The 22,956-nt window shown below is 44.4% G+C and overlaps 1 protein-coding gene across 2 annotated transcripts in view; it reads right to left on the bottom strand.

The window, feature by feature from the left end:
- Positions 1-22,797, bottom strand: part of eml5 (EMAP like 5) — a 36,808-nt gene extending 14,011 nt beyond the window's left edge. The window contains exons 1-19 of one of the 2 annotated variants that reach the window (XM_069152129.1): positions 22,270-22,797; positions 15,754-15,913; positions 13,539-13,637; positions 13,081-13,149; positions 8,916-9,101; positions 8,201-8,336; positions 7,943-7,966; positions 6,865-7,066; positions 6,241-6,378; positions 5,863-6,119; positions 5,555-5,767; positions 5,307-5,474; positions 3,817-3,923; positions 3,603-3,721; positions 3,303-3,489; positions 3,030-3,135; positions 2,503-2,596; positions 468-568; positions 167-360 (exon numbers count right to left, since the gene is read on the bottom strand). In XM_069152129.1, the coding sequence (XP_069008230.1) occupies positions 167-360; positions 468-568; positions 2,503-2,596; positions 3,030-3,135; positions 3,303-3,489; positions 3,603-3,721; positions 3,817-3,923; positions 5,307-5,474; positions 5,555-5,767; positions 5,863-6,119; positions 6,241-6,378; positions 6,865-7,066; positions 7,943-7,966; positions 8,201-8,336; positions 8,916-9,101; positions 13,081-13,149; positions 13,539-13,637; positions 15,754-15,913; positions 22,270-22,535 (2,826 nt within the window). In that variant the 5' untranslated portion in view covers positions 22,536-22,797. The remainder of the gene's footprint in view (positions 1-166; positions 361-467; positions 569-2,502; positions 2,597-3,029; positions 3,136-3,302; positions 3,490-3,602; positions 3,722-3,816; positions 3,924-5,306; positions 5,475-5,554; positions 5,768-5,862; positions 6,120-6,240; positions 6,379-6,864; positions 7,067-7,942; positions 7,967-8,200; positions 8,337-8,915; positions 9,102-13,080; positions 13,150-13,538; positions 13,638-15,753; positions 15,914-22,269) is intronic. The other variant, XM_069152131.1, reaches the window with a different exon arrangement.
- Positions 22,798-22,956: the final 159 nt, after the last annotated feature.

The following is a 22,956-nucleotide window of genomic DNA, read 5'->3' as shown; positions in this document are numbered from 1 at the left end:
TTACTATCTAGGATTATTAAAAAAAAATCATGATAGATTAACAGCATTTTCAAATTTTTGCAATATCTGAGACGTCCATTAATATTAAAAATGCTTAAAAAAAGTGAAAACGCCCATTTGACTTTATATATAAAGACGCTTCCCTCCTCCTGGGTTTGTGATCTACCTTTTCCAGAGCGTGCATACTGAACACAGGGCCGTCGTGAGCTTTCACGGTCTTCATCAGGAACATGTCCCTCCAGATGCAAATGTCCCCCGTGCACGTGCCCGAAAACACCATCTCCTCCGACCAGCCGTACACAGCACACATCATCGTCTCTGTCTTCCCCATGTTCCCCTTGCGCCCAATTAGACCACCACCTGAAAGGGAAGCAGACAGACAACTCGCAGTCGGACGTGTCCCAGCTCAGCCTGAACTCTGCTTATTAGAGCCTGTTCTAGTCGACAGAAAAGAATACGTGTCTCACCAGCTTTATGCCAGAACTTCATATGCTTCACACCAGCTGTGATGAGCTTGTCGGGCAGGTAGGGATTTATTTTGACAACAAATATCTTGTCCTTGCTTCCCCTGAAAAACAAAGCGCACATCTCAAAATATAGACAAAAGACTCGTACATTTTTTTTTCAAGCTTCAGCACATTTAATATGTTTTTATATTTATTTTTATTATTGCATCTTGGTCTTGAGAGAGACAACATTTAATTTCAACTGCATTTTTTTACAGCTGGAGTGACGAGTACATCGGGACCAAAGATATAGAGAATAAATATCCTGTGTCTGAAAGCGACAATTCAAGGTCCATATAAACAAAACTAGACGACTTTTAATAATGGAAACTAAATTCTGAAGCATGGACAAAGCATTGTGAAGCATTGTGTGAATATAAACTTATTGATATGTATTGTTTGACTACAGGATCAACTTTGTAAAAACATGTTATGAAAAAGATATAATTAATGAATTCTGTCATTTAATTAGGAGGTTATTTCAAAAATGTTTTAAATTGAACTGAATGTATGACTAAAGGAGTATTAATCTTAGTAATGTGGGCATGTATTTTGAGACTAAATCTTATTGATGTATTAAGTTTCATTGATATAAATGTACTTATTTTGCAGAAAACTAAATGACAACACCTACAACAACAATCCAGCCCACTTTTAAGTGTCTCACTGTTTTGCCTGCTTATTGCTTTACACAATTTCACCGTGGTTTATCTCGTCTTCATCTTGGCTCTTCCTTGCTAATCTCTTTAGATTCCTACACCCTCCTCAGCCTCTTTGTCTCCTACCGACTCCTCCTCTGCCAGCTAAAGACGTCGTCAGTGGCGCTGTACAAGCCAGGCTCTGTCAGACCCCATTTCCCTCTGCCCACCTCACCCCCACAGCCCACCAGGGTCTGCAAAGGAGATTAGTGCTGCTCCAAGCTGTCCCTGAGCTGCAGCGAGAGCAACCCGCAATGCACTGCTCCAAAGTAGCCGGGGGGGGAATTTCAATGGAGTAGAGACTAAATATGAACATCAAGTAGGAAGAGCAACAAAGCAAAAGCAAAAAATTATTTTGGGCTATGGATGTTTTTCCAGTTAGATACTTCTGGTTACTTCTGGTTTCCAGGTCACATACTTCTTTTTTTTTTTCTTTACCAGAAAATTTAACTGAAAATGTTTACAAATCAACACCTTTCGTGTGTTGAAGAAATTCATAATTCAGGTCTGGTAAAGTAATCCAGGCCTGTTGAGTGCGCCCCATATCTGGTCGCATGTATCATTTACATCCAATGCACACAGCCATCATCTGCACCATTGTCTCTGGTGGTAAAGGAAATCAGTCCGTTACACTTGTGCTCAGGATTACGTTCTCTCGTAAACTCCGAGCGTAAATCTTACTTTATCTTTGATACCCTTTTTAAAATGTCGACTTTTATCTTTATTGTCCAATTTGTTTCTGGTTAACTTCACTTTCCATTTATCTGTTTTACTGCTTGATTATTTTTGCAACCCATTTGCTTTTATATGCTGCTTGTACTTGTACTTATACTGGGAAACAGGGCACATCTTTAAAAGACAGACGTTTTCTTTATATTTTTCCTTGTGAAACTAACGTTGGTTATATCAAGCAGCCCGGACTCAGCAGGAAAAAGCTCCCCGTAGATGAATCAAAAGTATTTTTCGTTAATTATGGATCTATAGCCGAGGCCCTGGGGCAAACTTCTACTCCGACCATTCAGACTCAGGCAGGGTTTAGTATCGCAGAGGAGCAGCCCTGTAATCTAAAAAGGTAATTCCCTTTCTTTCTACTCCTTCATCAATCAGCCTCGCACAGCAAAGTGGTTTCAATTTAGCTCTCATTAATAAATGTCCATATTTAAACTAAGCGTGCTTAAACAGTCTGCAGAGTTAACAGAAAGGTTAGTCAAAGCTTTCCGGAAGTGAGAGCAGCAGCTGTTGCATGCAGAAAAGGCCGACTTGCAGCCGTGTAAACATTGTAATATAACTGTGCTAACCGCATGGCAGAGAGCTTCTCCCCCTTTCTCCAATCCCACAGCACAATGGTGTGATTGTCGTCCAGGCCCACCGAGGCTAGCCGTTTGCCATCCGCTGTGGAGGGGGGGAAAAAAAAAAATCATTGAGTACAGCACAGAGAGAGCCAGCGCCTGCTTCGGTTCACTGAAGTTTGGCCCTTGTAAGCAACATGAAAGCATCCTGGTGGGTTTGATGTACGGCAGGTGTTTCACTGACGTACAGGTCAATGCCATGCCTCTATCTGGGGCCAATTAAAGGATGGAGAGACAAACCGCTCTTCCTTTACGCTGTCAGACTGTCGTGACTAAAAGATGTCAGAAGCAGGATTGTCAGTGTTTCTTATGAATTCAACAGTTTCCCTTATGTGTGAAATTTAAAAAAAAAATTGTTCCTCAGTGAAATCAGGATGTCTGGAAGCATTTGTGAGTGTTTTAAGTATGTCCTGCTGAATCTGTCTGAGTAGGTTCGCTAAATATAGCCAGAAAAAAAAAACAGCACTGGGTGCTACCTGAAAAGTCCAACGCGCACACCCCGAGCTGGTGGAAACCCTTCAACACGGACATGGGTTTTAAAGTTTCGGTGTCCCATATGTGGATTGAGGAATCTCTGCCAACCTGAATAGACAGAAAAAGCATTTATATGCACAGAATTTACAAAGTAAAGCCAGTATGAGTGAAATTGCAGAGAAATTCCAGATTTCAGCAGCTCAAAAGTGTTTTTTTTTTTTAAGGACCCACAAACAAATACTTGAATATTTCATGTTAGAAGTCCTGGCAGCTACCTGGCCCGTTGCTACAAAGTCCTTGAGGGGGTGGATAGCCAGACAGAGGACGTCATCATCATGACCCATGTAGAAACGTTGGGTATTGTGTTGTCTGTTGTACACGACGCCTACAGCAGCTACATGGTAGACTATCTCTCCAGTCTGGGTGTAGAACAGGTTGCTCCTGCAATCGTAGCCCCTGTAGCTGCAAACAAAACAACAGATGGTGAAGTGTTTTGGACAAAAGACTGTTAAAGGGCTTCATGTAGTGACCATGCATGAAGGATATTGAAATCTGAAAATCCTACAGTTGCCTACCCATGAATGAAGTGCAGCTTCACCCCGCTCCCCGGCGCTCTCTCCCTCTTCTTCATGGCCGTTGCTCGATGTTTCTCTTTGCACTGCTCTTTGAGCTGAGGTAGATCTTCTTTATAAACCTGCACGCGTGGAGAAAAGTGTTTACGTGCTGTTTAATAAACGATATGATGGGGTTTAAAGAGGGAAAAAAGATTTTTTTTATTTCATCACAAACCTGTCGTCGATACGTCAGCTGTGTCTCCTGCTCGATTTCCGAGTCCATCTCAGGTACGTCTGACTGATCGGAGTCCGACTCTTCACTGTTAGAGTCTGCCAAGGTCTCTGCAGGCAGAAACAAGGTTACATCACAGTTAGCCAGTAAAATCCTCCCCTGCCTCTAAATCAGAACAAATATCCTGCTGCACACACAGTGGGAAAAAAAAACAACTAACACTGCATCCAGTTTCAGGGGGAGTGAGGGTCGATCATGTAATGATACTACGACATCTCCTATTTATTAGCCTGTCGTGCTTCACAGTGACAACGCTCAAGACAAATATATAAAAATGCTGATGCAGCACGGTGAGACCGTGCCAGGACAAAGCCATAAGCAGCGCTGGCAGCTAAGGGCGGCTCCTCACAAGATCCATTAGGAAAATTAAAAGGAAAGGCAGTTAGTGTGTGGTTTAATTTCACAAAGCACAACTGCACTCAGCCTCTGGAAAAAAAATATGACTTGGGAATGACAATGCAATTATACTTTCCAAGCTTCATTCACTTTTATTGGATTTGTCTTAATTAATGGGATGGCCGTTCCTTTGCACAGCTTTATAGGAATGATAGTTCGCTGAGAAAGAGAAGGAGAAGGAAAAATCTGGTGCATTGCTCTCTGGTGGTTTCGCACATCCAGTTCACAAGGGTAGTGGGAGCAGTGTGCACGATGCCACATTCATAAAAGCCCTTATAGGTCACAAAGAAATGTAAAGTGATAAAAAAAAAAAAATTAAAAAAATCCCTTTAACAGGCTGATATTAGTGAAAATACTGTTTAAGTAACAGAAAAAGAGACACTTGCAGTAATAATCAATACATGCTTATTTGCGGAGAGTCTGCTGATATCATCTATACCAATTTTATGTCTGAGTATGGAGCTAAAACCAGGACGTGAATAGTCAATCTAAGCATAAACACTGGAAGCAAAATGAAACAGTCAAACTTTTATACTTCAAAATAGGCTTTATTTTTTTTAATTTATTTTTACTTTGGAGAGAGTCAGGTCAAATGTCCCCTCTTCTGTCAGTGTCTCTGCAAACCAAACTAATCACTGCCTGACTCCAGTTCTGTATTTAACACACAGACAGCGGTATCATCATATAACTCTCTGTAAAACAACAAAATATTACTTATTTCCCTTCAAAAGCATAAAAGGTATTTAAAGGAAATTTTGCTGAAGTCTCCCACTCATTTGAGCAGGAGACTGAGCAGACATCAAAATTTCCATCAGGGTTCTCTACTTAGCCTAATTGGATGATGTCTTACTGGCAGGAGCCGCTGATTTTGTAAAATGAGTAATATCAGTAATGCAAGTCAGCAGCTACATTAAAACGTAACACTGCGGTATTCCTAAATGGATTGATCAGAGGTAACATCGACATTTTGGGATGAAATTAAATCCCCACGTGAGGGGAAAGTATAGTGATACAAAGAGCGAGTGGGTATGTCTCACCTTGTGGGGCGATATGCAGAGCTTCTTTCGACTTTCTTTCGGGAACAAACTTCCACTGGAACACCGAGTGATCGGCACCACCGATAGTTATGATCCACTGGTAGTCATGTGACCATCTGGCATTGGTTATGTGGGCTGAGTGACCTAAATATTTTTTAAATTTTGCACCTGAAATCAAGAGGAAATGCATGAGCAACACGCCGATACGTTAATCTCTTTTCAGTATTAAAAGATTAAATATTCTTTACCTTTTTTTATACATGGGTATCGTAGAAGTTTGACTAATCCGTAGTCGTCAGCTGTTACTAAGATTTGATTGTTAAAGTTGGCCTCTACAGAGTTGATGTCGTTGATATCGGAGTACTTGGGCCATATTCCATTAACCTCAGGGCCCAACACGCACGTCCACGAAGCCCACTGCACCAGCTTCAGCTCCTCCCGGTTGGTCACCTCCTTCCCACCTCGACAAAAGAAGGAAAACATTCTACCTCACAAAGCAGCTCCATTGACATCACAATTCATCTGGGGACACAGCGGTCGATGGCCTTGCACTTACTTGGCATCCTGTAGAAGAGCCTCCTGCCGCCGCCGTCGTTGGTCTGCAGGTACTTGCTGTCCGTGGACCAGTCCATGTGTGTGATGAAGCTGTTGGAGCCGATGCACTCGCCCACTTTCTTGTACCTCTGCACCACACCGTAGACGTCCACTGAGTTATCATTAGAGCCGACAGCCAAGTGGGCCCCGTCGGGGGAGTACTTCAGCTCATGGATGGCCTCCTTCCTGTCCTTGATGTGGACTACCTCTGTCATATCTCTGGAGGGAAGCAGAGAAATGTATCTTGAATGAAAGAGCTGAGATGGAGAGCCTTCATTTGAGCGAAAGAGATTCCCTGAGGATGAAAATCTCCTGTTCGCCTTTTCAACGGCGTTCCCACCTGACTCTTAGGACAGTGAATGAGCCATCCTTCATTCCCAGCGCCAGGTGAATACCATCAGTGCTCACAGCGGCACAGCGGATCGGTTCCTCCATGTTACAGCGAGCTATCAGTGCGTGATCTATAAGGCTCCAAATCCTGTAGAAGAGCAGGACAAACGAAGAAGCAAAGCAGTGAAGTGATTAGATAAAAGTCCAATAACCAGAGCAGAGGAGCAGAATAAGAGCAAAATGAAAATGCAATCATGTTTGTATTCTCTTTCCTGTCATGAGTTTGTTTTATGGCCGCGTACTGACGGTTACGAATGCTTCATAGAACAAACAATACATCACCAACAATAAAGAGTTCAACAAGGTTACAAAACTCATATTTTTAAGACAACTAAAGCGGGCAACATTTTCCTTAAATTACTGCATGCAGCAGTTCTTTAATTAGCAACTAAACAAATAAAAAAAAATGTTATTCACATTTTAAAAGCTTAAAATAAGATGAATAACTGTACTTTTACACAATCTTGTTCGGATACCCAAATAAATGCAAATGCCTGTGATTTAATAGTCTACATGCACATACAGGAAAATAACATGACAGCATATTTTCCTCTAACCCTAACCGAAGAGTCACCTGACTGAGCGGTCGTCACTTCCCGTCATGGCCAGAGGTTTAGTGGGGTGCACGGCCAGCGCCCACAGCTCACCCTCGCAGTGACCCTGCATGATGAGGAAGGGCTTGTTGCGGTCGTGGACCACCACCTCGAAGATCTCGCTGTCCTGCGTGCCCACTAGGATGTGATCTCCCCGCCAGCACACGCTGCGCACAGACAGCCCTACCGAAACACACACATAAACACACGACCACTAAAAATCAAAATGGAAAAAAAAAAAAATGAATAAAAAAAACATGCAAACATAAAGGCAGATGGACATTTGCCACTTATACAGTTATTATAAGAGGGGATAAAACAGGGATAATAAAGACAGGAGGTGATAATAGCCATGTGCAGGCTAGGACGGAGAGTTTAACAGGAATTACAATGACAGCACATGTTTTCAAGCCGATCTGCGACTGACTCCGAGTAATACAGCGAGAACAGGATGCAGGATGCGTGTGCTGTATACATACGGTGCTGTGCAAAGGTTTTAGGCACCTGACTGGTCCTACATTCATTCTGCATCACGACAACAACCTCAAACATACGGACAACTACCTTCAGCGACAAGAGGAACAAAGAGTCCTGCGACAGAGACCTGATCTGAACATCACGGAGGCCGTCTGGGATCACACGAAGTGACAGAAGACGCTGAGTCAGCTTGAATCCAAAGAATAACAGCGACGCTTGGAACAAACTACCAGCCAAGCACCCTGAAAAGCTGCGTGCATATCCCTGGGAGGTTCTGCTTCATAGAGAAGCAAATATTGATTTAATTTAGTTTTTTTTCGATTCCCTGACCGTCATATGAAGTTAATTAATACAAAATATTCATTCCACTCCCCCCCCCCCCCCCCCCGAACGCATCCTCACTTTAATTTAGCACTTAAAACTTTTGCACAGGACTGCAAGTGAAGAAGACATTTGTATACGGCGCAATAATTGCAACAGAGTTTGGACTTACTAACAACAAGAGGAACAGCCGAACAATATGGGGACTGCTACAAACAGACTGACATGGTGCTTAACTCTGCCCTCAATGATATTACCCACCTCGGCTATTTTCACCTCTAGCTACTGAAAGGTCCAAGATTACAAGTAAAGGAGATGGAAAAATGGAAAACAAGAAAAAAAAATGTTAGTAGGGTAAACAGAAATGGAATAAAGACTCTCTTTTTCATCCAGATGTGTCTGTTTTGTACATTTATACAATCTCGCAGCACCTCAGGCGGCCACAATTTGGCCTGCAACCTTTCCGTACTCAGATTAAAAGAAAAAAAAAAAAAAAAAAAGCAGGCAGTTTGACATCACCTTTGTATCCTTGGTCTGTTTCCCTGAGATCAATGACAGTAATTGGTTTGAAGTTGAGATCCCACAGCCGGACGCAGCCGTCTCGGCCCCCGGTGGCAAAGCCCTCTTCACAGGCATTCATGCTGAAAATCCCTGACTGGAGGAAATGACGGGCTGTCAGTGAGGATCTGCACAATAAATTAGCAACGACAGAACCAGTCCCAGCTACAGACCGCACGGTGCTGCTGCTCAGCCAGGCAGGTTGTTTAACAAGGCTTTCACAATTACAAACCTGTTTCTGTAGCCTCGAGATAACACCCAAACAGAGGAACGGGAGGTGTCATATTTGTTTCCATTATTATGGGAGAGATCTACTGGTGGCCTCATTTGTTTTAGAGATGCGGTCTGCACGGGAGGCCCCCGGTTGAAGCCCAGTGAGACATTTGGTATTACAAAAAGCAGGAATGAACATGTACTGTAGTTATTATCCCCTCCCCCATTCGCCTATCCCCTCACCCTGCTGTTTATCCCATAGATATCATTTAATCCTGTGTAGCAAAAGGCTGATCCTTCTCCACCGAGCAGACTCAAATGAAGTCAGCGTGCGTAGCTGTAAACCTGGTTAAGTTTAGTAGATGATTTTGTAGTGAGTCTTTTGTATGCGGAGCAGCAGGTGGGAATCCAAAAGCAGCCTGAGCCGAAGATCACCAACCACCTGGATCTTTTAAAAACGTACCCCGTGAGCTCCTTGCACCGTCCTCATCAGGTTGATTCCTTTCCACACGTAGATGTCACCATTCAAGGCACCCGAATATGTGACTTCGTCCTTGGCGCAGGCGAGGCAGAGGATGGTTTGGAGATCCCCCGTCTTGCCAAAAACACCACGTTTGGGCGTGAGAGCATTACCGCATAAGCTCCAAAACTGCAAACACAAACAGAAAGAGTGAAAGAGCGCGGTGGCTAATAATCCCCGTGTAATCCTGTCCTGAAAGAGCAAATGGACAATTATGGAGTATTTAGAATCAACACAGTGAAAATCATCAAGTCATTTATGGTTTGACACGCATATACAGACTCCATTGAAAAAGGGTTACACCACAGACCTTGAGAGAAAGCAAAGTCAAATTCAAATGCATCCCTTCCTTCCTTCCCTCCCTCCCTCCCTCCCTCCTTCCTCTGCATGTGATACTGGGAACTGTTGCTGGGGGTCAGTGCTCGTAACCACCTGATCAGCATGCACAGACACAGACAACACGCACGCATACACGCAGGCTCATTATTTATGAACAAGGTCATTGGGATGCACGGACACGGGCCTCGTCTGAGGGCTAAATCCATCACACGGAGGAGGAGAGAGCGAAAGAGAGACGCTCTGTCTGCATGGAGATGAGATCACAGGGACAAAGCTCGGGGAAAGGCGTCTCGAATACTGAGACACAGCCGGCGGCACGTGAAACCGAGACACACTCATCACCGGCAAACAGCAGGAAAATGACGTGTTGGCTTTTTCACATCTCCCTAAAGGAGGATTTACCTCCACATTAGCTGACATTTGGCTCTTTACAAAAAATATATTGGAAGTTACACCTTAAACCGAGAGGAATATGGGTGGTGGGATGATGCTCCTTGACAGCGACGGCCTGTCACACCCTCCCTAACACCCATCGTCCTGACTGATAGAGCTGCTGTGTGCTAACAGGAGGGATCGATTATCAGAGACGGGCATCGCAGGCTCAGATACGGCACATCCAAGGCTCGTCTGCACCTTCACAGCACAGGTCTTGTCCAATCCGGAGCTCCTGACTGAGATTTGAGCGAGCGTGAGCTTACCAGTGGGGTCGGGCTGAAGGTTAAGTAGTGCAGATAGGATGGAAAGGCGTGTATGCGGGATGAGGTGTGTCAAGTCCTGTGTTTGCGTCAAGGGTTTGGTGGGAGGACGAGGGGTGGGGGGGGGTGGAGGAGGGTGGAGGAGATTGTGACCCAGCCTGTTGCGGAGGCAGCGGGGATGGATGCGGCGTACTGCACAAACCCTCCCTGCCCGCCGCTGATAAGGCAGCGAGACGGGGGCACCGGCTAATCCCATCGCTGCTGAAATTACTGAGAGGAGACGGGATGCTGGAGGGGTTTATGACGAGGCCAGGAGCAGTAGGTAAAAGGCACACAAGGAGGAGGAGGAGGAGGGGAGGAGGGCACAGTGGAAAGGTGGAAACGTGCTGGAAAATCAGACGAAATCAAGACCTGGTTAACACGGTTTCTTTTTCTGAATATTCATTTTTCGTTTGTCCTTCAGAGTTCCTGAGGCACGGTGGCAGCTTCTCCCATTAACACAGGATTAGTGGCATGACATCAGCTCAGTTACCTCCATCATCACTCCAAGGAAAACCTTTCACATGTAATTAGCACAGTAACGGCTGTAATTCATTAGCTCCTGCAAACCCGCCATCTCACTCGTGATATCCCCTCTTGTCAGACCGCAGTGACCCTGAATGCTGTGCTAACCGCTGCTCTCAGCAGAGGTCAAACGTTTGGCGTCTTGCTGTAAGGAAAACTAAAAGACCGGCCAGAGGCTGCTGTCATCATCCATCCACATCGGGTCAAACTCCAACTCACCTCACCAGCTCACCTCTGTGGCACTTTGTGGGTTTGTGATCCAAAAAGAGACAATAAATGTCTGTATGGGAGAGCTAGATTTTAGTTTTGACACATCAGGTATACTTTACATTTCTGCGGACCAGTTTTTAAATTATACAGTTTAAGATTTGGAGATATATATATATATATATATATTTTTTTTTTTTTTTTTTGTACTGTTCCAGGAACATCCATTGGTTTTCATTCATTTCAGAGTGGTGGGGAATTTTATTGGCAGACTCCCTGCAGCATAGTGACCATCAGGCTATAAGTATTTCTTTATCAATGGGACATTATTATGGAATGATAATGCATACGAACCACCGATTGGTTCACATGATGATAATATAACAAAATCAAGAAAGATTTAATGTTTTTCTTCATTTATTGTATTGTTTTTGGAAAAACATGAGTTTGTTTCCATTTAATAATTTGTGCCACAGTTCACTTAAAGCAATTTTTTTGAAACTACTTTAATTTTCATCTATTATTCATCTTTGCTAAAGTCATAATTAAAACATATATACACACAGAACAGATAACACAAACTTATGAATGACAGTCTATCACGCGCACCGTGTCAGTGTGTGTCACTGAGGATTACACAACTCCAGAGGTTGATAGTAGATTCCAAATGAATGGAAAACAATGGATGAAAAAATAGAATAAAAATGTTTGGCAAAATGCTGATGTTACATACAAGGGATTTGTGGGTTCGGGACCCTCACAGGGGGTTGTAAAATAAATCTGAGGGGTCGTGAGATAATTGGCTGGAGAGGAGCTGGTAAAAGACACATTTCTTCTTCTAACATCTAATTGTTTTACCAATAAACTGCTGAATAATTTTTCAGCACTGGTTTAAAAAAGAAATAAAGCAAAGTAGATATTGCTTTGTTTTGAGGAGTTGAGAGCCACAACATACAATACTAGTAGTACTAGTCCTTCAAACTGCCTCTAATCTGCAACTGCAACCCAACAACTGATGTGTGTGTGTGTGTGTGTGTGTGTGTGTGTGTGTGTGTGTGTGTGTGTTGGGTGGCTGAAGAGGAGCAAATGCAGGTCTGAGTTGTCCTGAACAAATAAAAACACAAAGAGTCATGAGGAGCTGCAGGAGGAGGAGGAGGAGAGCGTCCTCGTCACAGAGGTTGTATTTTCCTCAGCCTGCTAGTGAGTGGATTACTGGGGCTAAATCTCCTGGATGCTCTGAGTGCTATAATCGCTGAGCGAGCACAGGCCGGGGGAGCAGATGTCACATGGTCCGCAGGGTGAAGGCTGGGGAATTATGTGGGACAATTGCTGGATTGCCTTGGCATCAGAAAACCAGAGGGTAGGAAAGAAGAAGAAGGAGGAGGAGGAGGAGGAAGAGGAGGATGGGAAGAACTGAGCAGTGACTGGGGGTGGGGTGCAGCAGGCCAGAGGAGGGTTTCTGTGTCATGGCGGCAGAGGAAGAGTTCAGGGGAGAATTACTACGAGAGAGCAGGCAGGTCAAGCTGGATTGAGATGAGGGAGTCGTCAGCGAGATGTTACAAAACAGAAATAGACACAGTAGGCTAAACCCCCTCCACCTCCCACATCCAGGACGGCATCAAACCCACTTAAGCGCGCTGCAATGTTTAGCCTCGCGGGGCCAGAGGGCACGTTTCCTCTCTGAGCACGATTCATTCTTTTGTTTCCCCAGTGTGTTTCGGAAATAAACCTCCTCGGTGGCTGCGAACACTGCTACTACATATCCCAAGGGAAGGCTAGGTGAAGACACCCTGCATTAAGTCATTGAAGATTTATGAGCGCCACTCTTCTGTGAAAAGAAGTGATAGAGATAGGCCCGCAAAGGAAAGCGAGCGCAGCTGCAGTTTTTATAGTAACGGGTTTGTAAAAGCTGAATGAGGAGAGCGGAAAGGGGAAGCTGAGTAGTGGAGTCACGGTCCTCGGTACCCTCCGTGGAAAGAGGGCCGTTTTCCTCTCAGCAGTGCACATTACTACAAATTTGGGAGGAGAGACTGAGTCATTGCCCGTCCTACTTATGTTAAGTGCATAATAACCATGGACTCTGGAATAAAGTGAATTTGCATACATCTATTTTAAGACTTTGATAGGGTCGAGACGATAAAGCCAAGAGGGCAGGAAAGAAAGGGGCACGGAGCCACCAGGTTCTTCAAACTTCAAAAAAATCATAATCTGTTTTCAGATGTTATGCAAATGAGGCAAAAGAACTTCACCACGAAGGAGCCAACTGTAATGTACACGTAAAAGTGACCGTGAAATGGCTGTACCTTGATATGTTTGACGCCACAGCTTACAAGCTTGCTCGGCTGGTACAAATCCCACGATATGTCAAATATCTGTGGGGAAAAAACAAACAAACACACCATGCATTCAATATTGGCATTATTGGACCACAAATACCACAACATCACACTTTAAGTCTGGACTTCTCATAATTAAATGTGTTGCAAAAGCAGGAAATGAGAAGACAAAAAGTGTGAGTGTGTTTGCACTGCCTGTGTTATAATGTGTGTGGGCTGCAGTGGAAAACAACAGCTGCCTGTATTTCATCTTTTTCCTTTTCATTAGACGCGTGCACCCTCTCAGACGGGCTCTGGGAAGCTCACGATCAATCAGGCCTAACTTGTTTATGTCCCCGTTGGGCTGCGTGGTCCATCCTGCGTTTAGAGCTAATTGAGGCAGTCGATACTGAGCTCGTGGGGGGGTGGGGGGAGGGGGTGTTTACCCTATCTGTGTGACCGGGGGCGGCTGCCAGGACCTTCCCTTTCCTCCAGTCCCACACACAGATTGTGTTTTTAGAGTCCAAGCCCACGGACACCAAACACTGCGAAGAGAGACAAAAAGACAAAACGCGTCACAGATTGAACAGACTCGGCCGCGTCGCACGACCAACTCAGCTACTTCCACTGCAGCATGGTGGGCCACAATGAAAGGGCTAATAACGGCTACAGAGCAGAAGAGAACAGTTGTCCGGCCTCTGGCGCTTCCACTGAGCACATTTGAGTGCTTTGGCTGGAGGAGCCTCCTATAGCTCGCTGAGTGAGTAGGCAGCAGCAGCAGCAGCAGCAGTGGAGCAGAAGAGAAGAGAGCAGCTCTCATGGAAATCCTCTGGCGCTCTGCTGCTTCTTTACATGGCAGAGGATGTCCTCTTTGATCCACGGCTGAATCAATGTTTGGCTGTGGATAGGAGTCTCTGGTGAAGCATTTGTATAGTTTTAACTTCACGTTTTTGAAACGCTTGCGTTTTAATTTAATGACGAGTAAAGCGAAACCAAGTGAAACCGTGTGGATGAAAAGGGGGTTGAAAAGTTTGTGGCGTGGCCGCCGGGGGTTGTTCTGTCTACTGGCCTGAACAGTTACTGGATGGATAGCTATGAAATTTCTGGAGACATCCATGGTCTCCAGATGACAAATGACTTTAGTGGCCCGCTATATGAACATATACCACCAGCTCTACCTGGTAGCGGGCAAGAGCTTCGATGAAAGGCGTAACAATTGTACTCCAACTGTTCACATTACAATGAGCTGTTAATCATTTAAATGTTCCTTCGTCACGTGATCACGTCTGACGCAGCACAACGCTTGACTTTAGGCAGTCAGATTCAGACTCCTCTGTCGTTGATTTTTAAGAAGCGGAGTGAGGGGAATTTTAAAACGGCTGCAAGGTCGGAAAGAAGAAAGAAAGACGGTCGAGATTGAAAGTGGCAACGTCGGACCCGACAGGTCAGAGAGAGGGAGCTGCAAACAGCTGTTTCTACACATCTCCTCCCCCCCGATGATCTTAAGAGATTTTTGTGAGTGCTCTGATTAACAAATATCTTCTCTGATTTCAAAACAGCCTCGTGCTGTTGTTATTTAGCTTTTCTGAGGCTATTTCATGGTTAAATTAGGGATTTTTTTTTTTTTTATCTATGAGAGGTGGTGTTTGGTAAATTTGGTTTTGCACATATTGGCACAGGGTCCGAGAAGTTTGGAAATCTATAGGTAATCACAATATCATGTGGCTTGTAGACAGCTAGCTAAAATAGTGAGAACAAAGTGAAATAAAGGTCATGAGTTTCTTTAAACCAACACAACTGCAGCTGAAACATCTACACGAGATGTCTGAAACATCAGTGTATTTTTTTGGATATCGTTTTAATAGATGGACCCGAGTAATAGCACCGGGGATTCCTTTTGGATGGTCCCGAGTTCAGCTCTGACTTCCTCTGATCCAGGAGGGTAAAGAGATGGAGAGTGAGTAGAGCTGCTAAACCGAGGAAGCGATGGAGCCTCCTCTGGCTTTAAACACTGTCACAATCCATCTGAATCCGCGGCTCTCTACCCGAGCAGGAAAACAGCACCGGGTCATCTCCCTGTCTCTCACTGCAAAATACAGGATGCACAACTCCACTCGGAAAGCTCCTACGGAAGGTAACGAGAGACGTCCACAGATGAAAAACGAGCGATGGTGCTGTACGGTATTGATTTTTACAGTCCAAATCAACATTAGGTGAAGGCTGCAGCGTGTAAAGATTAACTGGTGGCAGGTCTGCAGAGAGCCGGCTAAAAACACAACAGAAGAGGTTACTTGAATGTGTCAGGGGTTAAACAAAGAAAGAAGAATGTGTCTACACTGGAAGGTCCCGCTGCCTGGATGCCATCTGGTGTTAAAGTTTTTCTCACCTTAACGTCGCCAAACTCTTGTGATGCAACATCGCAAACACGGCAGCTGACTGTTTTTCATGTGGAATCACGTCTGAGTAAACGCAGATGTGTCACGCACACAGAAACAAACGAGCCGCAAAAAAAAAAAAAAAAAAAAGCCCAAAGCTCTGTGGTGTCGCCGCGGCGCCCCAATATGAACTTATCTGGTGACAATTTTCAGCTCTGAGTGCAAAAATGTAAACTACAGCAGCACACTGTTCACGTCATACTGAATAGCTGTGTCGCAGCTGTACCTGTCCCTCAAGGTCGAAGGCCAGGCAGGCGATGCCGTGTGTGTGCACATCCTTGAGGATGGACACGGTCTGCACGGTGTACGAGTCCCACACACAGATGTAAGGCTCCTTGCCCACCTGTCCTGTGGCCACCAACACGCGCTCCGGATGCAGCGCTAAACTGTACGAAGAAGAAAAGAGGGAGAGAGAAAACATCTGGTTAGCTTCGCCATGTTGTTTGTGTGTGTGTGTGTGTGTGTGTGTGTGTGTGTGTGTGCGTGTGCGTGTGTGTGTTTATGTGTGCTAAGAGCAGACGAAGGGGAGTCGCCCTCCCAGCAGAAACCACTGGGATGAGATGAACACATTAAGTCTGCGATCGGTCTGAATATGGCAGCAGAGGGGCAGCTTGATGAGGTGACATGGTTCAATTAACTGACACACACACACACACACACACACACACACACACACACACACACACACACACACACACACACACACACACACACACAGCTCGGCTCCATGAAGGCCTACATGGTGATCGCAGAGTATATAAAGCATCATTGCTGAATCTGTGAATTTCATTCCATTGTAGTAATAATAATAAACTTTATTCGTACAGCAGCTTTCTTACAACAAATGCAGCTCAAAGTGTTTCACAGCAAGAGAATTACATGCAGTGTTTGACATAAAAACAGATATAAAGGAACATTTAAAAATGTAGATAATAAATGAGATGCATAAGAACAAGGCGCTGTGGTTCAAGTGCAAGAGAGCTTCAAGAGTAACTAGTTAAAGGCTGATGTAAGGAGATACGTTTTTATCTTTCTTTTAAAAGTATGAACTGAGCGAACTTCCCTGATATCCAACAGCTAGTTTGTTCTACAGCTTTGGATCGTAGCTGACGTGTTCCTGCTGTGAACCTCCAATAAACCAGCAGCAGATTGTTCTTTTTTTTTTTTTCCTGCATCCTCGAACTATTCTCTGCTCCGTTCACCTTTCCTCATTCATCTGGGGGGGTTTCCTCGCATCGCCGGGCATATGTTTGTAACACTGTTACATAATCCCCCTCCCCACCACCACCACCACCACTCATACCGCCCCAACCTACAAGCACTCCTACTCTTACAGCTGAGCATCAGCCTGCTGTATAAAGCTGTCACTCCCTCCTCCTCCACCTGCCCGTTCAACGGACCCCGGTCACGTTCCAGGCGGATATATATATATCATATATATATGATATATATATCATGCTGCCACAGCGCTCCCTCCATTATAATCAGACAGCCTGTTTTGCCAACTGCTCTCCAGAATTTTCTAATCCTGGCGTGTGTTTAGACAGCGGGCCGGGAGAGGCTTCACGGGCCGGGAGTTTCCACTTTCACTCTCTCTCCGAAGATGCACCGTCCCCCACGGACTTGACCAAAGGTTGGTGGTGCAACGTCTCCGGGAGCCGAGGTGGGCTACAGGTGACGAGGCCTGATCTTTGTCCAACCTCATCCCTCTCTGCTGGTTCTCTCCCAGCGCCTCTGCTTCGCCACCGTCTCTGTTCAACCTCTCTCCAACCTGGCACAAAATTCTCTTCTTACTTTTTATGAATTATATAATCAGAGCAAAGCAGCTAAAAATAGCATTCAGAGGAAGAGAGGAAAAAAAAAACATGATTGGAACACTTGCAGACAGACACAGCAGAGAAAAACTGCTTTTGGCGTGACCAGGTACTGCACAGCAAATCTGTCTGGTTCGACACTTGGAAGAACATAAAACAGGAAGAATGAAGCTTCCAGCAGCTATGGAGTCCACCTCAGGCCGAGAGTGTACACAGGAAGCACTCCTACACATTTGAGACAAATTCAGCCTTTGAGCCAGCAACAAGATCACTGTTGCATTTCTATTTGTCAGGTGAAGAGCTCAGCTAAATGCCTCACTAATGACTTACAGTAGCCTGCAGTGTCTTGTCACAGTTCCCCTGTCTGATACAGGCTACGTCTGTCTTCCATCTGCCAAATGCTGTCGTGCAAAGACTCGCTTCAGCAAACACTGCGGCAACCAAACAGAATCTTTTCATGTCGGCAAATAAACAGCCTCGGGAGCCGATTTCTCACAGTGAAGATGCAAAGATGCAGCACAGGAGGAGTCGAAAGGGACGGCTGAGCACGTCGGAGGACACGAGTGATCTACTCAAGAACAAATCTGTCCCTTCAGCAACGTGAATATAAGAAAAAAAAACAATATTTTTTGATTACAGACAGTTACAGTACATACAGGCATGAATTATGACACATCCTCGTGTTCAGGTGAGCTTCTGTGACAACTTTGATTCACATTCTCCAACGGTAGTTTTTCTGTGTCTGATTTTGTCTACCGTGGATTAAAAAGAAGACGAGGATTAGCACGTTTCAGAGGGTCTATACAGTAGGGGATGTTTCCCAGGATACCGCAAAGTGTTTTTAATCCAGCTGCCAGCTCCAAAAAGTAAAAATAGAAATGGCTAAAATGAAAGACAGCAGCAGGTATGTACAGTGGAGCTCTGCTGGATTAGATTGTCAAAGGGAGAAAAGCGTCGTGACGAAGGCGAAGACGCTCTCACAGAATATTATCATCTGATTTCTGGGTCCTCAAAAACTTCAGAAAATCAAAATGAGTGGTTGTGTGTGCTGGAGCTGGCAGATTTTAATTTTAGTGTTTCGAAAGTGAGCATTTACAGCTTTTTTTTCATCCTCCATATTTTACGACATTTTATGAAGGATACAATCTAAAAAGAGAAGAACCAACATATTAATTATTAATGAAAATAAGTGTTTGTTGCAGCTCAAATAAATCTATCATCATCGTAGCCACATCCTTAATAGAAAAAAAAAAAAAAAAAAGGGATACTTCATTTCTTCCATTATCAAATAACTCCTAAATGTTCAATAATAGCTGAAGGTTTGCCATCGCTGCCATCGAGGCTGTTTGCAGTGCGGGTAAGGTGAGGATAATATCCGAGCATCTGAGGCCACTTCCAACTCATCTGTGTAAAACATTCATAACACCACTTAAAACTGTCGGATTTTATTTGTTTCTCTTCCAGCGACAACAGTGCTGAATCATGCCATTGTGCTAAGTAACTGAACTAAACTCCAGAGGATCCTAATTTGGCGAGACAGATGTGCTCTTTAGAGACCAACCTTCCTGTCACAGAGCGGCCAGGCAGCTACTCGAAGTGAGTGCGTTTTCCTGCTGTGTATCCTGGTTTTTTTTCTTTCAGTATCCTGGTTATGTATTGCACATGCAAACTTCTGGATTAAGATCTTCTCCTGCAGATTGAGAAAGCTGCATCTGACACAGAAACTGGGTATTAGTGTGGCGTGATCGTGAGAAATCAAGACATTACCGTGTCCAGATGATCATAAACCTGGATGCTGTAATCACCATGCATACAGAGATATCAATAACCGGGTTCCTAATGTTCCATGTAAACACCATATCCTGAATAGGATCAAAACCAGGATACCAATGTGCACGTAAACCCACTTATTTACAACGGAGCTGCAGAAAAGTCAGACAAAGACGACGTTTGACGAAGACGATCACAAACTGTTCCCGCTGATCAACACTGAAACCAAAGGAAGACGGACGCAAGGATGTGCGAAGCATCTCTTTCATGGCCGTTGTCACCGGTAACCGCCTGAGAGCACAGTCTCACAAACTCATCTAATACAGCAGTCATTTGTTTCACATGCAGGGCTCTAATTCAAGCAGTAGCGAAGATATACGTCACTGCGTGTATATTAAACCCACTACAATGACTTTGTTCTCACCTGCGAGTCTCTTCTCTGAAAACCTGACATATTTATTGTATGAAGCTCGCAGCAGTATTAATAGAAATGTATTCAGCGCATCTCTCCAAAGCTCACAGAAACAGGACCAGCTTCGGTCTGACATCTATAATCTATAACTCTGGCTGAGCTCCATCATAATGTTAACAAGATATCGTAATAGGAGACGGGTCCTTGTGTCCATAACATCCTCTCATTAACTCTCATTCTCTACCACAACGGAAAAACACAAATCAGACACGGTTCAGATAAACAGCAGAAAAAGATCCCGGTGCTGAAATAATAAACAATCCATCAGGATGTCATAAGAGAGGGTGTTTTTATCTAAATACCATGATTACAGAAGCCCTACGGAGCTCCACCCTTCAGGTCAGGAATCACTATTTGATGCACATTTCTGTACAAAATGCTTCTTTCATGACGTAACAAATTACAAAATGACGTACTGTAAAAACATCAGCAATGAGCTTGAGGAAGATCCTCCGATCAAACATTCGGCGGCGCCTTTTTCCAAACCACCTTTTTTTTTTTTCACCATTTGTGCGAAGTTCACTGAGGTTTGACTTTCAGCCTGATCACCGACTTGAGGATGAAGCAAGAGGAGGAAGACATCTTCAAAGACTGAACCCGTGAAAGGGCGACTGTACGGGCTGCCGTGCCTCCGAGGTGTTGTCACTCCGCTTATCTCTGAATTTTCCCTCACAAAGGAAATACGAAGCTCCATATAAGACCCTTCTTAATTTCTCCTCCATCGCTGAATCGAGCATGTGCGTGTTTTCAGGGGTCAACGCAGTGGACTTCGACTTCTCGGCTTGAATGTATTCACGTGCGTGGGTCAGATTTGTGCACACAATACGTGTCTTGCGTGTCAGCACGGCTGCAGGAAGGAGAAGCTATAAGGTCTGTAGATGGATGGACTTCTGCAGGGTTTTTAGCAGCAGCCTCGGGTTCTTCGAGTTTCTGACGTGAATAAATGCCGTCTGGAACAAGAGCAGATACGAGGGAAGAATAGCAAATAACAGTTTCTGCAACAGCCTCAGAGGAAACTGTGTTTTAACAGCAGGTTATTCTCCTGAGTCTATTCCGTTATTGCCCAGTATACCGTGACTAATTTACATTTCATAAAAAAAAAACCACATCAGCTCAGCCTTTTTATCCACCAAACATGCCTATCAGCTCCTCCACATCAGACTGGGAGGCCAGTTAACAGCAAATAAAAAACCAAGAGGGAGAAACCAGGGGAAGCCATTAACTCATAAAGTAAAACACCAACTTATAGGTGTAGCTCACAAACAATATACAGCAGCAAGCAAAATACAGAAGAAGATGAAATGAAGAGCAACAGAGAGGCATTAAAATCGTAGATCTGGCTGAGGGGGCTGCATCTGTTCCACAGGAGTCGGTGCAACGCGAGAGCACTTTATTCAGCACTGGATCGCTGAGGAAGTCAAAGGCAGTATTTATTAGAGCTTTACTCCTCTGAGACCCGAGTTTAAAACATGACAATCACTTGGTTTTACTGCACTGTAAAGTAATGTTCCAGTCAATGTCTGTGGCACCCAGAAACCAAACGACACTACGAGGAAGCCTGATCTGTCTGAATCCTCATGATTCAGCCTGAAATAGTCCGATCAAATGTTCAGGGTTATGAGTGCGATTGATCACTAATTCACTACTTTTGTAAATGCATTTGTTTCTAATCAAGCATCACATGGCGGTGGAGTCAGTCACTCAGGAGCTTCACCCACAGGGCAGCGGAGGGTTAGCAGCTCTATTGTCCGATGAATAATGGAGCAGGAACCCAGCTGACTACCGACACAGTATATAAAGCTAGTTATCTCCAGGCCAACACACACACACACACACACACACACACAATACAATACAACACAACATGAGCGCTGAAGGGTTGGACGCAAGTCATTATTGTGTGTGGCATGGTGAGAAACACTGAGAAAGGCAGGTTCATTAGACGAGCAACTTTGCTGTTTTTTTATTTTTTATTTATTTATTTATTTATTTTTATCAAAGAACAGATGCTTCAAGGTTTGTCGAGCCATCCGTAGACGATTTAAACACAACCCACAGAAAGCTCTCCAGTCCGAGGATTCATTCAAGGACCGCTATGGTCAAATGCATTTTGCAGATCTGCACATATGTGTATTAATTTTCCTCTTGTGATAGAAAGACAAGACAAGCACCCAGTTAAAGAAAAAAAAAACAGCCCAGTTTAATAATAAAATAACACATTTATAAAGTAGAAAATTGCAAAGATTTTCTATTAACACCCTCCAACGACTGGTTATCTGCTTTTTTTTTTTTTAGTGTGACATTATATAAATTAAGTAATATTTGAGTTTTTGACGGATATAATTTCCCACAATTAAATATATTAAATGACAACGCTGCTATGGGAATATAGCAGCCTATAGAAGAAGTGGTAGGAGAGTCAGCAGTGGGAGAGACCCACTCTTCAGCCTGGGAGGCTGGTTAAAGGCTGGAGTTCCCATGAGCAAGGCACAATTAAAATAAATTAAATAAATTTAAAAAAAAAGCCCCTTTTGAGAAGGGGATGCTGCTCAACATGGAGCTATAAAATATCACATTACATTACACAAGGTGACACCAGCCACCCACAATGACAACACCACACTATCAGTGCATTTATCTGCAAAATACATGTCTGGTAAAATAAAATAAAAATAAAAAAAAGTACCTGATTATGTCATCGTTGTGCCCCAGGTAAAATTTCTGCTTGTGCTCCCGGGTGTTGTACACAACTCCCACACCGGCGACGAAATAGACTATTTCCTTGGCGGCGGTGTAGTACAGGTTGTTGCGGCACTGATGTCCCCGGTATCCGTACACCCACTCCAGTCTCAGGTGGCAGTTGGGAGCAGTCCTGTCAGCCATGTCCGCACTTCCGTGTGTGTGTCTCTCTCTGTCGCTGTCACGCAAAGGGCCGTCTGATAACAGTGTCATTCACCGAAAAGGATTTATTTTAAGCCCGCGTGTCCCATTAGGTCCACTGGATTTCAACCAGTTCCGCGGAGCGCGTTGAAATTAGGCATTTCTCGAACGGTTAACGGGAATTAACCGCCTCGCTCGCCCGATAAAGACGAAAGCCCCGCGTCCTGCTTCTGTTCGGGAAAAAGAACCGGGTTTCTATGCAGTTGTTTTCATTGTGAGAAGTCCGCTTGTACTTCTTCAAGCCCCGGGCTCGACGGTCCTCTTCGACACAGGTCAACAGCTCCTGTCAAATCCTACAAAGATGGAGCTGTGCTGTTATTCCAACAAGCACCGCCCACAAAGATGACGGAGCGGCCGGTCGTCCAATCAGATCCTTGGATTTATTCCCGAGGAAAAAAAAAAAAAAAGCAGGAGAGGACAACTACGTCACGAC

The sequence above is a fragment of the Embiotoca jacksoni genome, unplaced genomic scaffold (assembly GCF_022577435.1).
Source record: "Embiotoca jacksoni isolate LCO1_2020_lvr unplaced genomic scaffold, fEmbJac1.0.p SCAF_18, whole genome shotgun sequence".
Lineage (NCBI taxonomy): Eukaryota > Metazoa > Chordata > Actinopteri > Embiotocidae > Embiotoca > Embiotoca jacksoni.
Note: the sequence above shows the minus strand (reverse complement) of the source record. Positions and strands in the feature narration are given on the sequence as shown.